This window comes from Toxoplasma gondii, chromosome V (assembly GCF_000006565.2).
Source record: "Toxoplasma gondii ME49 chromosome V, whole genome shotgun sequence".
Lineage (NCBI taxonomy): Eukaryota > Apicomplexa > Conoidasida > Eucoccidiorida > Sarcocystidae > Toxoplasma > Toxoplasma gondii.
The window spans coordinates 1,917,114-1,932,131 of record NC_031472.1 but is presented as its reverse complement, the minus strand read 5'-3'; the positions used below and the strand labels follow the sequence as shown (position 1 = coordinate 1,932,131).

The window sequence follows — 15,018 nt, the reverse complement described above, 5'->3', positions numbered from 1 at the left end:
GATGTCTCTAGCTGCATAAAAATCTAAATGTATCTCTGGATAGCCGAAACTTTTTATGCATGCGTATACCTGTGTACATGTGGATACTCGCCGACGCATGTGCAGCGCACAGGCTGGAGTGCGTTTCTACGCAGGAGAGTCTGTGAAGGACTCTGTGGTGAGGCTGTTCTTTTCGTCTTTCTTCTCTGAAAGAAGAAGCCACGGACGTTTGCCCGGGGTCCTTGCACAAGCCTCGTGTCTAGTTTTGTGACGGCTTCTCAGAGGCTGAAGATGGAGATTCATCTTCCCTCTCAAAGAGACAAGAAAAAGACAAATCGGTAGATCGAGAGCGCGCAAACTCTCATGTTCTTTCTTGGTTTCTCGAGGTCCTAAAGTTCGCTTCCCTTCTCGACCTCTCCACCCTGCTGGTGCTCTTCCTTGTTCTCTCTCTCTGCTTCACTGCGGAGGCGCAGAGGAAAAGGAAGGACTTTGACCTTTCTCCCCAGGAGCGTCTCCAGACAGGTGAAACTGGGAATACTTCGAAAGACGGTTTACGCGCGTACACGACTGAAGGCAGGCCTCTCCACAGGCACACAGCAGAGACTCCCGCGCGGGGCGACTCTCGGGGAGACACCCGCTCAGACGTCACAGCAGGAGCTCGAGAGATAAAGAAGACAGCCTGCTCTTCGCCTTCACCATTTTCCCACTTCTCCTCGCCCAGAGCATCCCTCCAGTCTCGTTCTCCTCCTTTGATTCGGTTTTCTTTACATAAAGTCGATGTCTACGAGGTCGTCTTCGTGAGACTCAAGAGTTAAGAAGAAGAATAATCCGAGAAAGGAGAGGAGAGCGATGAAGAACAGTGGAGAAGTGAGGGAAAAAGACCTTTCAGTTGCCGCAGCTTGTCCGTCACTTTTCGCTTTCTCCTCCAGACTCCCCGGGTCCTTTTCTCGCGTTGGAATCCACGAGTCTTTCCTGACTTCCGCCGTCCCCGCTGCATGCTCGGCGCGTGCTCCGCCTTTCGCTGCGGATTCCCTCTCACCTTCTCCCTCTCGGCGTCTCCCAAAAAGGAGAGAGAGAACACCCCCAGAGAAAACCTGGCTCTCGGCTTCGCAAACCATACGAGAGACAAGATGACATGCGAAACGTCCTTTCTCCATGGATAGTCGAGCAGCCGCCTCTGAGAGTCTCCCCATCGGCGACGCACCCGAACTGTCGCTCACTCGGCTGTCCACAGACACACCTTGAGCATCTGCTGATCGAGGTCGCGCGGCTTCTCTCTGTCCAGTTTGCACAAGCAGTCGGTTGCCCTTTCCAGCCAACTCTTTTCTTCCATCCCCTCGACTTTCGCGTCCCCTCGCTGTCTCCGTGAACGGCCTCTCCACGCTTCCTTGGCTACGAGTGATCGTGCTCTGTTGTGTGCTGTCTCCTCTCGCTCGGCTTCCCCTTCGGCTGCCATCGTTTTCTCTCCCGTCTTCTCTCACTTCTTCTTTCTCTTCCTTTGCTTCTTCGAGAGAAGCGATAACGCCGCGGACGCCTCCATGAGCCGCGAGAGAGTCGTACGAGGAGGTGAGCACCCGACCGAGGAGAAGAAGGAGCGTGAGCGCCCTGCGAAGGATTTCCCTCCAGAGTCGAGGACCGACGGCTCGGCCTCTCTCGCCAGCTCCTTGGTTTCTCTCGTCTGCGACCGAGTCTGCGGCGAGAGAGGCAGACACCGTCTTCGTTCCAGACGCAAGCCTCGCTCCCGTTTGCGACTGAGGAGGACGACGCGAAGAAAAGGAGAACGACGAGACAAGCCACGAAGACAAGTCACAAAGTCCACCTCCTCTCTTCGACGCAGCACTTGCGGAAGCAGGAGACTCGCTGATGCCTCCCTCCGCCATGTCTTCGCTTCCCTCCCTCTCTCCTTCTCTCTGAGGGGTCTCTGCATGTCTGCCTGCGAGAGACGCTTCCTCCTCAGCCTCGCCCGCTACGACCGACGCAAACAAAGGGTCTCCCTTCTCCCCGCCTGCCCCATCTGCAGCGTGATCTCTCCGTCCCTGTACACCTCCCGCGACTCTCAGCAAGCCGGAAGAAGAGGAACAAAGAGACGCAGAGGCAGAAGAAAGAGAAGAGGAAGACGAGAGCGTGGACGCGACCCTGGCCTGACCTGCTCGCTCTCGCGCAGTTGCAGGACGAGCGAGACCGAGAGGCCGCGCCTTCGGAATCAGAGAAGGAGACGCGCGACGGTCCGTGGAAGAGGAAAGGCCCTCGGGCTTGAGTCCTCGCTTGGGCGGAGGTGGAAGCGAGGAAGGCCAAGCATGAGACAGGCTGCTTTCTGCGTTCTCCTTTGATACGCGAGAAGAAGACGAAGACGGCACAGAGGCCCTGGAGACAGCCGAAGAGTGGAGGCGACTTGGCTCCCGTCTCGCTTGCGAGGAAGATACCGGGTATCGACTGAGTACCTGCGTTTTTCTCTCTCCCCTCTCGTCCTCCTGGTCTCTCTCTTCTTCACCCCCCGCTCTCCTCGTTTTCGCTTCGGTCTCGTCCGACTCCTCAGCATCTGCTTCAACATGCGCGTCGCCACATGAAACGTTACCGCGTCTCTCGCTTTCTGCGCTTTCTGCGGAGTCGACCTGGCGAGAAAAGAGAGAGAAGAAACATCTGCGGGAAACGTCAGGGCAGAGGGAAGTCTGGTTGCTCTCGCTCCAGGCGCTGCCTCCGTTGTCTCCACGCTGGGGCAGTCTCTGTCCCCCCACACTCCCTCGCGCGCCGGTCTCTTCTTCGTGACGGTTGACCTCTTTCTCGAGCTCATCTGCTTCCCTCGCGCGCTTTTCTTCGTCAGGTCTCTGGGTCCTTGTGAGCATTGGAGCCTCCCCATCTGAGAGCTGCTGCGATAGAAACAGGGGACTGTCTCCTCCGGTCGCGGCCACACCTGTCTCCGACCTCCCACCGCGAGGCGACACTGTGGGGTTTTGGGCTCCAAAGCTCGCGGCCTCGTCCGCAAGAAGTTGGTCGACAGGCAACTCGCGGACCGTCGACGCGGCCCGCTCCGACAGTGCCCGAAACAGAGGGTCGCGCTCCAACCAAGAACTCGAGGAAAGATCTTCTTCGGCTGCTTCTTCCTTCTTTTTCGAGTTCGCAGTTGCGTCCGTCGCGCTCGCCTCCAGTAGAAACTCCGCACAACTCCGTCTCTGCAAGTCAGAAGGCGAACGAGTTCCGCCGAAAGAGGAGAAGGAACGAGCACACGGATCCTCCAGCAAAGGCCCCGCCCTCGCCTCGGGCGGGTCTGCGCGTGGGCGGCTGGAGGCCGAGACGCGAGCAGCCGCAGAAAGGAACTGTTTCTCTTCTCGCGAGACTGGAGCCGAGACACACTGTGTGTGTGTGTTGAGGCACTGACTCTGCCGCCTGGATTCGGAGTCTCTCGGAACGCTTTGGGGGGAAGCAGAGGACCGCAGACCACGGTTCGATCGGCTTTCCCCCTCTCCGGATTCTCTCTCTGTCGCGCGAAGAGAAGAACATGAAGTGTACAATGAAAAGGAGGAAGAAGCTGAAGAGCGGCGGCGCGGCGTGGACGAAGGCCCCAGCGCCCAGGGCGTCTCGAAGTGACAGCGTTCGTCTTCGCCTCGCGAGGGGGCTGAAGAAGACGACATCCTCGGCTTCGCTGTATGTGAGTCTCGAGTGACGCTAGGCTGCACCTGCCTTCTCTCTCCCGTTTCTGCGTTCGCTCGTCCTTCTCTACCGCCTCCGAGCTCTGCACTTCTTCTCGTGCTTCTCGCTTCCCCCTCTTCTCCCGCTTCTCGTATCGCTCGCCTCCTCCCGTCTTTAGTGTTTTCGCCCTCTGCCCTTTGCTCCGACCTGCTCCTCGATTCGCCTCTGCCCTCCGCGTTCCTCTCTTCGCACTCCGCTGTCTCCTCTCTCTCGCCGAGTGCTCTTCGGGGCGCGAGTCGCACCGCAGGGCCCCCGAGGCTACGTGAAACTTCGCCGCGGTCGGTCCCCAGTGTCAATTCCCTGTCTGAAGACGACGAACGCATGCACGAGACAGTTTGCAGCTGCAGCGCGCCCGTCACCCGCCTCTGCTCGGTCTCTTCGAGCGCTCGACATCCTCGAAAGCGCGCAGGCGGCAGAGGCGGCAGCGCGCCTGGAGTCGCAGACACGCTGTGGAGACGAAGAGAAGAAGTGAGAGAGGATGGGGGAAAGGTAGGCCGCGAGGAGAGCGGAATCTGAGAAGAACGAGAGGGCCCCTCGCGAGTCAACGACGGAGACCGGTTCCGAGAAAAACGCTCTCCCCTTCGCTCCTCGCTGCGCTGCAGAGATCGCTGCCGCGAAGCGACAGTGGGGTTCAGATACGAAGGCGTCCCGCTTCTTCGGCGGGAGGGCGAGGAGACACTTGCCCGCCGCGTGGGGCCCTGCGTGTGGGGCGGCGGAGGCGGGGCCTCCCGCGCAGACACTCTGAACGTTTCGGAGCGAACAGAGCTCCTTCGACAGGCACTCATGTCCTGCGCATACGCGTCGCCTCCAGAGACCGAGACAGAGAGAGAGGCGGCCGGCGAGACCTGTCCGAGAGAAGACGAGAGCCGCGTGGAGGCCTGGCGAGGCGACGGCGCACGGAGCTGGGAGGCAAACGCTGCATGCACCGGATGAGAGAAGACAGCGGCAGCCACGAGGAGCGAAGGAGAGGAAGAAGAGGCGAGAGAAGAGGAAGACGGAGACGGGGAGACATCTCGTCCCTTTTTGTCCTCGCTCGGCAGGAGCGGTCGAGCCTCGCGCGCGAGAGCAGACTGGACGGGAGGCGTTGGAGGCCTGTTGGCTTTCGCGCTGCGACGGATCGGAGCTTCCCCGCCACTGTGAGACAAGGAGAGAGAGAAATGCTCCCGGCTTCCAACTCTTCTGCCTGCTGGAGGTAAGTCGGCGAGAGAGGCGGCCTGAGGCCTGCTGAAACTTGTCCGCGTGTCTGCCGAAGCATGCCCTTTCTTCTCCGCAGGCTGAGACCCCAAGGACCCAGACTCTGTGGCAAGCGCCCCCAGGTGGGGTCCGTTACGCTGAGGCAGGAGAGGCATCGCGAAACAGAGAGACAGAAAGGCCAGTTGAAGCCAGCGGAAAGGAGGGTGAGAATGGCAACAGAGAAAAGGGAAGGAAGGAGGGAAGGAGAGACAGAGAGGAGAGACAGAAAGGATGACCGTTAGATGAGAATAGGGGCTGCAAAGAGCTGAGAGACAGGCTGTCGAAGGAGGGCTGTCCAGAGGAGAGAGAAGTCGACAGCGATGAAGAGGCGGAATCGATCGACGCGTGGACGGGGGCGGTCAGGCTCCTACACACTCGGAAGTAGGAGAGTACGCGGGTGGCGACGAGAAAAAGCAGAGAGATGGAGGATACACGGAATGTTGAAGAGAAGAGGGCGCTGCGTGAGACGGACGGGGAGCAGAATGAGGAGCAGCTTCGTGGCGCACCGAACCAGGCCGTTATGGAGAAGAAGGGAACTGCGTCCAGATTCCTGCTGAGGCGGAGGCGTGGAGGGAAAAGAACTTGTTTCTCTTCTGAGGAAGAAATCCTCTTATTTTCGAGACTTTCTTTTCTCTAGGAGACCCGTCTTTATAAGAGGATTTCGAGAAGACACGACGCACACACTGCTGCGTCGCCAGAGAGCTGGCAGGTAGAGAGAAGCCGGAGAAAGCGAGAGCGTCGCCGCCCCTTCCTTCTGATAGGCACCGAGCTATGCAAGTTGGCAGCTGCGTGCAGAGCAGGTTCATTTTAACGCTTGAAATATACTTTTTCTCTCCTCGCAAGTGGTCACATCGTCCGGCAGAGAGGGCACCTGGAGGGCCCGCGAAAAACTTGGTTCTCCCCTTTGCAGAAGACCAGAAGAGAGACGATGCGTCGAGGCGCAAGGCCGTCCCTGAGGTGTCTGAACACTCAGACGAGGACCCTCAGGAGCTGGCTGGCAGAAAAGGAGAGAAAAATACACCGGAGAAAGAAAGTTCGAGGCACCCGAGCGCCCTGGGCCCCCGGCGAAACTGCCGAAAAACCTGCTTGGGGTCGGTGGCGGTGTCTTGAATTCTTTTCGCATGCCACGTGAGGTGTACATACACCGCGCAGCCCGGAGCGACCACCCCCCCAAGGCGCGTTGTGTAGGTACACCCCGTTTTTCGCTTGTTGGCGTCGAACTCGGTTTTTCCGTATTTCTTCGCGCGACTCTGTCAGCTTGCTCTTTTTTCGGCGCGATCTCCCGAACGACTCCACGTTTCTCGCCGCGACAACAGCCTCTGATTTCATCACCTTTCCTCGCCGCGCGCTCCGCCCACTCAAGCGCCGTCGTCCTTTCTCCCCGGTTTTGCGCTCGCCACTTTTCGCACGGGGCTCGAGGTCCTTGCCCTCCGCGTCCGCAGCCCGTCACTTTTTCTCTGTCTTCTCTTTCTCTTCAGGCGACAACTCGGGAGATTTAACGCTGTGAATCCGCTGTTCCCGCGCTGTCCATCGCTTCTCTGCTGCGGGGCCTGCGCTGCATGCGCGAACTTTCCCTGCTCCTCTCCGAACTCGTCGCTCGGCTTCCTCCTTCCCCTGTCTCCTTTCTTGCTCTCTGCCGCGCAGTCGTGAGCCAGGAGGGTCTCTCCGTCTTCTCTTGGATTCCCTGGCGATCTGCTGACCGGGCACAGTTCGAGCTGTATGTACACCCGACAGCTGCGGAAGTTCCGCCTCCGCGCAACTCGGGCTTGCGCGCGACTCCCAAGGGAAGCACGAAGCACAAGGGAGAAGGCCTTTTCGCCTCCTTCGCGGGCCAAACTTCGTCACAGAAAGGCTTTCTTGTCCGATACAAAGACGACCTTCGCCCGTAGGCGGACGCTGCAGTCGGTCCTCGACCTTTTCTGTTTGGGTCGGACCGCAGGACGCACATGCAGCACACAGCTGTGCATCAATGCATTTTTTCGAGTACAAACGCACCCGCAGGGCCGTCTGGAATCTGCTGTGGACCTGTAAAGCACAAATCGGTACGCAGGTGGAGGTGAGGGTCGAGAGACGCGTATCTGCATGCATGCCTGTTCTTGGTGTAGGGCTTCAAGAGGAGAAGGCGCGACGAAGCCTGTAAAAAAGCCTTTTGGCAGATCTGACGCCACGCTTTTACGGTGACAAGAGGACGCTTTTTGGCGAGAGTGGAGAAAATTCTTCTCGTCGCGGTCTCGGTTTTTCTGGTGTCTTCTCTCCCCCTCCGTGTAAGCCCAGTCGACCTCTCGTCCTTCGTTAAATCTGCAAACAAGAGATCTTTTATTCATCCCTCTTGTCTGTCGTTCCGTTCTTTCTCGGTCCTCTCCCTTGTCCTCTCCTTTGTTCGTGTACCTTTTCTTCGTTAGCTCTGAAAACGACGCTCTCTTCGTCTCCCTTCTGCGCGCCGTTTCCCACTCTCCTCGTCAGGACTCGTTTTCTCCTCGGCTCACCTCCGTCTGCGTTGCTACTTCTCCCCGTTTTTGGGCCTGTCCCAGGCCATTTTGTCTCGTTTTCCTCTTCCGTCAACGTGCGTCTCTCTCTGAACGGCTCCTCTCCCCCGCGGGGAAGGCTCCAAGCGGCACAGAGAAGAAATTGAATTTTTCAGTCAGGCGAGAACAGCCGGAGAGGCGCATGCACCCGCGAGGCTCACGGAGACAATGCACAGAGCCTGAAAGATACCAGACGTCGAGCGGGCGACGAGGGGAGGCGACGCGAGAAAGCCGCGGCCGCGCGAGAAGCGAGTGATGATTTTGCTGCTGTTGAAACGCAGAAGTCTCTCTCGCGTCGTCCTCTCGCACGTTCGCTCTTTGCATGCAGTCCAGATCGAGAGGGGGGCCTCACAGAGCCGCAGATCCGTCTCTTCTGACCCAAGACGTTTTCGGGAAACGGTTGCTGCAGCACTTGAAGCCTGAACGTTCGCTTCAAGAGAAGACGAAGGCGAAACGCGACAGCGGAAGAACCACATGGCGGCACAGAGGGAGGCGAAACTGTGAAGGAGAGAGGACGGGAGAGAGGAGGATGGACATCGTGTCTTTCGTCTTGGTTACGCGCATGTCTAGGGCGATCTCCGAGAGGAAGCGAGTGTCTGGTCTCGAGCAGACAGACAAGTCCGACAGGAACTGAAGACTGGCATTCTTCAGGGGCAAAGAGAGGCTTCTCTCTCCCTCCTCGCTTCCGCCGCTTAGATGCCCGTGGTAGTCAGAGTGTATCCTTTCCGTTTCCGTTTGTCTCCTTCCCCCTGCGGATTCGACTCTCTCCCCGGCTGCCGAGCGTTCACCTCGTCGCTCGCTCTCTCTCTCGTCATCTTACCTGCTTCCTCGCAACTCCACGCGTCCTTTTCTCTCCTCGTCTTTGCACCTCACGCCGTCTCTCTATCCGTCGCATTCGACGCCGTCGCATTCGACGTCGTCGTCTTCTCTCCGTCAGGCGTCTTCTTCTCTCTGTTCGTCGCCTCCTCCTCACTCTTTCCGTCTACGCGTTCTGCTGCTCTCTCCTCTCATGGCGGGGATCGAAGGTCCCGTAGCTGGGGAGGGCGCTGGCGGGGCGGCTCTGGGCTCCTGCGAAGGGCCTGGCGAGAACGCGACGAAGGCGGCTTCGAGCATGAGTCTCCTCGACAGACAAATCGAGCAACTGCGTCGCTGCGAGTGCATTCCTGAACGCGAGGTGAAGGCCCTCTGCGCGAAGGCCAAGGAAATCCTTGTCGAGGAAAGCAACGTTCAACGCGTCGACGTCCCAGTCACGGTGAGCAGCTCTTTCGCAGAGCGACCAAGAGAGCAAGATGCCAATGCATCTTCTCCACCTGAACAGTTGCAACTCCCTCATGACTTCACTTCGACCACTGCCCACAAATCTGCATCTCCGCGATGCGTAGGCATCCATACCGGTCCGTCAGTCTGTCGGTCTGCACATCGAGATGCATGCACTGATGTACATACACTGTCTACACATATCACATATCTGCAAAGGTGTATCTGTATTTGCAGCAGAGTGTACGCCTCTCTCATCTCTTTATTTATTTTCTGGAGAGATTCTGCGTGCATGCGATCTGGGACGGCTTGGGGTGTATGTACTCATGGATATTTTGTCTGGGGTTGATGCCGGGCAGCAGGACTTTGGTGGTCTGCTTTTTCGTTTTTTTGCGTCGTGTGTCTCGGCGAAAGAGGCCCTGACGACGTCGCGTTTCCTCTTTCCACTGTCACTTTCTCGTGAAGCTTCTTTTCTGCGATTGGACTGAGGAACTCGATTTTCTGAGAGGCGTCTCCTCCACTCTTCAGATCTGCGGCGACATCCACGGACAGTTCTACGACCTGCTCGAGCTCTTTCGTGTGGGGAATTTCCTTCCGGAGACGAGTTACTTGTTCCTCGGAGACTTCGTCGACCGCGGGTACTTCTCCGTCGAAACGTTTCTTTTTCTGCTCGCCCTGAAAGTTCGGTACCCCGACCGCATCACCCTCATTCGCGGCAACCACGAGTCGAGACAGATCACTCAGGTGCGCAGAAGGCTGCGTCGCTTTTCGCGTCTTCTGCACAATCGAGGAGTCGTTGTCATGGCCACTGCGTTGAGAAACGATTCTCACTGCTTTCCTGTCCATCCATCGCTCGCGTCTCTGTATTTCGTCGCCTCTGGGTCCGTCTGGCAGCAGTCCCTTCGTGCGAACCTGCCTGCCCTCTTACCTCGGTTTGAACTGTGCAAAAACGCCTACGGCTTTTTTCTTTTCCTTTCTTTCTTCCTTTTGAGCGAGTCCGTGTCTGCCGGTTCTCCTTCCCTTCGCTTCTTCTCTCTCCTTTCCTCTCTCCACGACGAAGCAGACCCCGTCCGACTTTTTCGTCGACTTCTGGCTGTCGCTTCTTGTCTCGTCTTCTCGTGTTTCTGCCCTGTCTCCTTGACTCGTTTCCTCCCTTCTTCCGCCTGGGTCTGTCTCTCCACTCTCCGGCTCTCTCCCTCCGACTCTCTCGCCTTCTTTACTTTCCTCACGCTCTCCAGGGAGAACCTCATTTTCCGACGCTATCCACACAAACAGGTCTTCGTAGCTGTTGTCCAGATATATATATATATATATATATATGCGTGGTGATGGATACGCACACAATGTTGTAGACTGCCCCATTTAAATGTACATGTTTGTACATATATACGTCCGTCGACGCATTGTTCATTCATAGTATATATGTATATGTATATTATATATTCATATGTATACTTGTGAAATTGCAAACGTCTGTATTACATTTCGTTTCAGGTTTACGGATTTTACGATGAGTGTTTGAGGAAGTATGGGAGCAGCACCGTTTGGCGGTACTGCACAGAGGTCTTCGATTATCTCGCTCTCGCTGCGATCATCGACGATCGCCTGTTTGCTCTCCACGGCGGCCTCTCTCCGGCCATCTCCAGCGTGGACGAGGTACGCAAAGACCCCGACAGAACTTGCTGAAACATGTCCACGTGCTTGCATGTGCATGCAGAGACTGACAGTTCTGTGCATTTCATATATTGATATGTATATATATATATATGTATATATGTATATACGTATATATATATATATATGTATACGTGTATACATATATATATATATATATACGTGTATACATATACATATATATATATATATATATATATGGGATACATGTGCTTGACGTACACAGAGGTGTGTCGACGTATCTCTGGATATGCATACATATCGATACTTCTGTGTGGATATATGCCTGTGTTTGCATGCACCTATGTCTTTCTCTGTGAATAAACTGGCATTGACATACATAGAAGGAAGCGAACTTTTTTAGTCTGGATTTTACAGGTGCGGAGACGCACGCGTCGGCGCGCGTCTCCGTGTATCTCCCTCTTTTGTGTTTTCTGACGTTCCTGCCTTTCTCCGAGACTGTGTGGGTCCCTGGAAAGAGCTTTTGCTTTTTAGCTCGCTTCGGCGCGTTTAGGAGGCTCAAAGCGGGGGGAAAAGATATCTTCAGGTTTGTTTGACTCGCCGCAGAAAGAGGATGAAGTCGGCAGTCGCGTAGAACACCCGCGGCGAAGAGGAAACGAAAGTGAAACAAAGGAGAAGCCGTCTTTTGCTTTCTCCTGTTCTTCAGATAAGGTCCATTGACCGGAAACAAGAAGTCCCGCACGAAGGCCCTATGTGTGATTTGCTCTGGAGTGACCCAGAAGGTAAACGTTCTTTTCAGCGTTTCTTCTTTTTTGAAGGTCCCTCTGTTCTCTAGTTCGGTTGCTGCATTTTCTTTCTGACCTCGTCCATTTTTGCCTCGCTACGCTGTTTTTTTCCATCTCTCTCGCTGGCTTCTCTCAAGGTGCTCTTCGTCGTCTGCTCGTGGTGGTTGAATAGGACGTTCGGGCAAAGCGCGAGCGGCTGGTTCGAGTTCACCTCCCTTCAGTGTTTCCTCCTGTTGTGTTTCGTCTTTGTTCTCTGTTCAGTTGCCTTTTTGCTGTCTTTTCCTTGCTCCGTGCTGTCTGTGCTTCTCCTCCGGTTCTCAGTTTCTACTCGCTCTCACCTTGCCAGTCTACCCTCGTCCTCTTCAGCGTACGCAGTCGGCATGGTCTTCTCTCGCTTTCTTTCCATCGGTTTTCATGTGTGGCGTCCCCGCGGCTTTCTCCCGTTCGCGCTGGAGACGTTGCAGAAGTTGGACTGGAGGAAAGGGGAGAAAGTATGCGTTTCTGCGTTGTGTTTCCTGTGCAGATATGCAAGGCTGGGGATACAGCCCACGAGGTGCAGGGTACCTCTTCGGAGCCGACATCGTCAAGGCTGTGAGTTTTCCTCGAGGCGAAAACGCAAGAATACGGAAAAGCATGGAAAAATAGAAAGACGTTAAGAGAGGAGAAACGAGTGCAACCACGCAGAGAGGAAAATAGAGAGAGGGGACGCGCGGTCATGATTCGTCGTTTTTCTGTTTCCACCGAAAAACACGATGCGCTTTGCAGACAGCCTTTGCAGGAGATCCGAATTTGTCCTGTTTTCGTCAGCCTCACTTTGCTGCCGAGAGCTGCATGCTTCTCCACCTCTAGTCGTCTTTCTTATCTGATTTTCTGTCCATCTGTCTCTTCCTCTTCCCGATATCTCGCCAACTTTATGCGCCCATTTCACAGTCCATACATATGTGTCCACACACATCTACACACACATATATATATATATACATATTTATATATATATATATGTATATACATATTTATATATATATATATATACATATTTATATGTATAGGTTTGTAGGTTTACGTCTGTGTTTATTTATTTCAGAATTGGCTTATCGTTCGTCGCGGTGGTGTCTTGGTCTTGTGCTTTCTCGCTGCTGCTGCTCGCGTTTCTTGTTTGTCGAACGGGTGCAGCAGATGCCATGACTTTGAAGGGGAAGGGGAAGTCCGAGCAGACGTCGAAGCCTAAGTTTCACCAGTGTAGCTGCTCGAACTGCGTTCTCCGGTGCAGTGACTGGAGATGCTTTGTCGCGCCGGCGCGGCCTCTTTCCTAGGGAAGCTTTTGCGGACTCGTTTCGCCTCTCTCTGCAGAACACCGAGGCTGAGGGATTCGAGGGAGAACGCGAAACGGGCGCGGGGCGCGCGCAGCAGAGTCTGGACAGTAGAATGTGGACAGTAGAATCTGGACAGTAGAGTCTGGACGGAGGCGCGAGGCTGAGAAGCGTAGAAGCGACAGAAAGAAGGGTGTTTGTGTTTTTTTTTCGCAGTTCTGCCATACCAACAACATCGAGATCATCGCCAGAGCCCATCAGCTCGTTATGGACGTAGGTCGCCTTCTTCCCCAGAGCCGCTATAGAATTGCAAAGACTTTCTCGGTCCTTCTCGTCTTTCTCTAGAACTTCCATTCGATCGTTTCCTCCTTGTCTTTCCTCCGCGGGAGTCATCTTCTCGTGATGATCCATTTCTTTCGTTCGCGTCCGCTGCCCAGCTCTGCTCGCGCGTTTTCTTGGCGCCCGCTGTGCAGCGTCAGTGTTGCCTCGTATCGAGGCGGTTCTTCGCCTGTTCCCTGCCGCGTTGTCCACCTCTCCGTTTCCTTCTTTCCTTCTTTCCGTGTGCCCTTGTGCCCGTTTCTGCTTGGCTTTCTTCTCGCGCGGTCGCTTGTCTGTCTCCTGGTGTCCTTCGTCCTCTGCGTCTCCCGCATTTTTGTCTCCCGCTTCTCTTCGCTCGATCGGCTGCAGGGTTACAAATGGTGGTTCGGCAAGAAGCTCGTGACGGTTTGGTCCGCCCCGAACTACTGCTACCGGTGAGAAAAGAGAGTGGATTCGCATGCAAACTGTCCGAGAAAATCACGGCAAGCTGGAGATCTGCAACTGATGGAACGGGCCAAGCGAGCACCGCACATTCATGGGCAGGGCGCCGTCGTTCGATCCACGCTTTGCCGAAAGAGGAAGGCTTCTTTTCGCTTTTTAACTTGAATGGATAGGCCGACTCGAGGAAAAACCGTTCTCTCAGCTCCTGGGCAAATCACGAGTGGGAAGCCACACGCTTCAGATAACAAACTCTCAAGCGGTTTTTGCGGGGAAATGGCTTTTTCAGATGCGGCAACGTAGCCACAGTTATGGAGCTGGACGAGCAGCTGAACTATCAATTCAAGACCTTCGAAGCTGCTCCGCCAGTGAGTAACTTTTCTAATCCTGTCTTCTGAACGTTTCGCTCCCCGATGGCGTGTCAGCCGGACCGCCTGACCGCGCAAACGTTCTCGGATCCCCCTTTCGGAAGCTTTTTCTGTCGACAGTTGTCTCCTTATTTCCAATACTTCGTTCCGTGCGTCCTCGACTCCCCATCCGTACATCCATCTACGTTTCATGACAGCCTCATACGCCGATACACCTGTTCACCTGAAGATATGCAGACACATGCATCTATATGCGTGTACATGCAATCATATATATATATATATATACGTGCATGTAAATATGTAACTACATCTGTGTATTTGTGTATACGTATTTGCATATTTCTGTGTCTCTACTTTTGTACATCTATGTGTAGTGCACAACGAAGAATAGATCTGCAAGTGAACAGACAGGGTTGTTTGCCAGACTGACAGGAAAGTGGATGTGCATGAGACTGTTCGTTGTCTTCAGGAGCGACGAGGCATCCCGTCGAAGAAGCCGCCTCCAGACTACTTTTTGTGAAGCAGGCGACGTTTGGAGTTCAACGTTCTCTTCGAATTCCGCGTCTCTGCGTCTCTATATAGATTCCAAAGTCTATCAGTCTGGCCGGGTCTTCTCGCGTCGTTCTCAAGCCTAGTTTTTTCTGCGACTTGCGTTTCTCTCCGCTTCCTTTCTGTGTCGACTTCACGTTGCGAATGCAGTGTTCCTCGTTCGCCTGTCTTTCGTTTCTGCCGCGTCTCTCTTTCCGGTTTTCTTCTCTCTCTCCTCTGTCGCCCCCTGCTCGACTCTCTCTCACTACGCTGCGCCGGTGGCACCGCCCTCTCTCTGTGGTTGCCACTGAACTTGGCTTGCTCTTCGCCTTTTTTCCTGTGTCTGCGCGAGTCCCAGTCGGTCGTCTTCTCGGATCCTCGGGAGGCAGGTGTTGAGTTCTCTGCAGTCTCGAGAGAGCGCGAGGAAACAACGCGCCTGCAAAAAGTCGTTCGATCTGTGGTGGAAACAGCCGTTCGAAAGCAGTGCAGGTGTCGCGCTATCCAGTTATCCAAAAACACCCTGCGACGTCGCTGCTCCGCCAGGCCTCAGGCCAGGGGGCGAACTCCACAGTCTCCGCCATGTGCTCGCCTTGCTTCTCTCAGAGCTCTGTCCATCTGTCGCTTCACGCCGGACAGACGGCGTCTTCTGTGGCTCCCCTCGCGCGCCTGCTGTTCGCGCTCTCAGAGTTCAGGATTAGAGTCGTTTCGCGACGCTTCTGCGCCGTTCTCCCCGTAGGGCGCCAGTCCAGTCGGGTACATGTAGATTCCAGCACACAGCGACTGTAACGAGGCCGAAGAGAGTGAAGAGAGAGAAACAGAAACGGCTGTGCAGCATCTTCCTTTGAACGGGTAAAGATAGCTGAAAAGGCTGGATTCCAGTATCTGGGTTGCCCGCGCGTTTGCTGGAAAGCTGTCGGCTTCGACGTAGGAGTCCAGGGTATTCCAAAACTGA

General features: G+C 55.2%; 3 protein-coding genes across 3 annotated transcripts; 2 read left to right on the top strand and 1 right to left on the bottom strand.

The window, feature by feature from the left end:
* Nucleotides 1–81: 81 nt before the first annotated feature.
* Nucleotides 82–5,887, bottom strand: TGME49_286190 (hypothetical protein). Its single transcript, XM_002369215.2, has one exon. The coding sequence runs from the start codon at nucleotides 5,013–5,015 to the stop codon at nucleotides 744–746; it is 4,272 nt and encodes a 1,423-aa protein (XP_002369256.1). The 5' UTR covers nucleotides 5,016–5,887; the 3' UTR covers nucleotides 82–743.
* Nucleotides 5,888–6,345: 458 nt separating this feature from the next.
* Nucleotides 6,346–6,969, top strand: TGME49_286200 (hypothetical protein). Its single transcript, XM_002369216.1, has one exon. The coding sequence runs from the start codon at nucleotides 6,459–6,461 to the stop codon at nucleotides 6,786–6,788; it is 330 nt and encodes a 109-aa protein (XP_002369257.1). The 5' UTR covers nucleotides 6,346–6,458; the 3' UTR covers nucleotides 6,789–6,969.
* Nucleotides 6,970–8,219: 1,250 nt separating this feature from the next.
* TGME49_286210 (protein phosphatase 4, catalytic subunit) lies at nucleotides 8,220–14,315 on the top strand. Its single transcript, XM_002369217.2, has 9 exons — nucleotides 8,220–8,676; nucleotides 9,210–9,425; nucleotides 10,176–10,337; nucleotides 11,023–11,098; nucleotides 11,625–11,692; nucleotides 12,628–12,684; nucleotides 13,099–13,163; nucleotides 13,457–13,535; nucleotides 14,008–14,315. The coding sequence occupies exons 1-9, from the start codon at nucleotides 8,434–8,436 to the stop codon at nucleotides 14,056–14,058; spliced, it is 1,017 nt and encodes a 338-aa protein (XP_002369258.1). The 5' UTR covers nucleotides 8,220–8,433; the 3' UTR covers nucleotides 14,059–14,315.
* The last annotated feature ends 703 nt before the right edge of the window (nucleotides 14,316–15,018 follow it).

Coding starts and splice junctions, on each gene's coding strand:
- TGME49_286210 (XM_002369217.2), top strand. CDS start 8,434: ATGGCGGGGATCGAAGGTCCCGTAGCTGGGGAGGGCGCTGGCGGGGCG. Junction 11,099..11,624: donor GCTCTGGAGTGACCCAGAAG/GTAAACGTTCTT, acceptor TTTCCTGTGCAG/ATATGCAAGGCTGGGGATAC. Junction 13,536..14,007: donor CCTTCGAAGCTGCTCCGCCA/GTGAGTAACTTT, acceptor CGTTGTCTTCAG/GAGCGACGAGGCATCCCGTC.
- TGME49_286190 (XM_002369215.2), bottom strand. CDS start 5,015: ATGCCTCTCCTGCCTCAGCGTAACGGACCCCACCTGGGGGCGCTTGCC.
- TGME49_286200 (XM_002369216.1), top strand. CDS start 6,459: ATGCGCGAACTTTCCCTGCTCCTCTCCGAACTCGTCGCTCGGCTTCCT.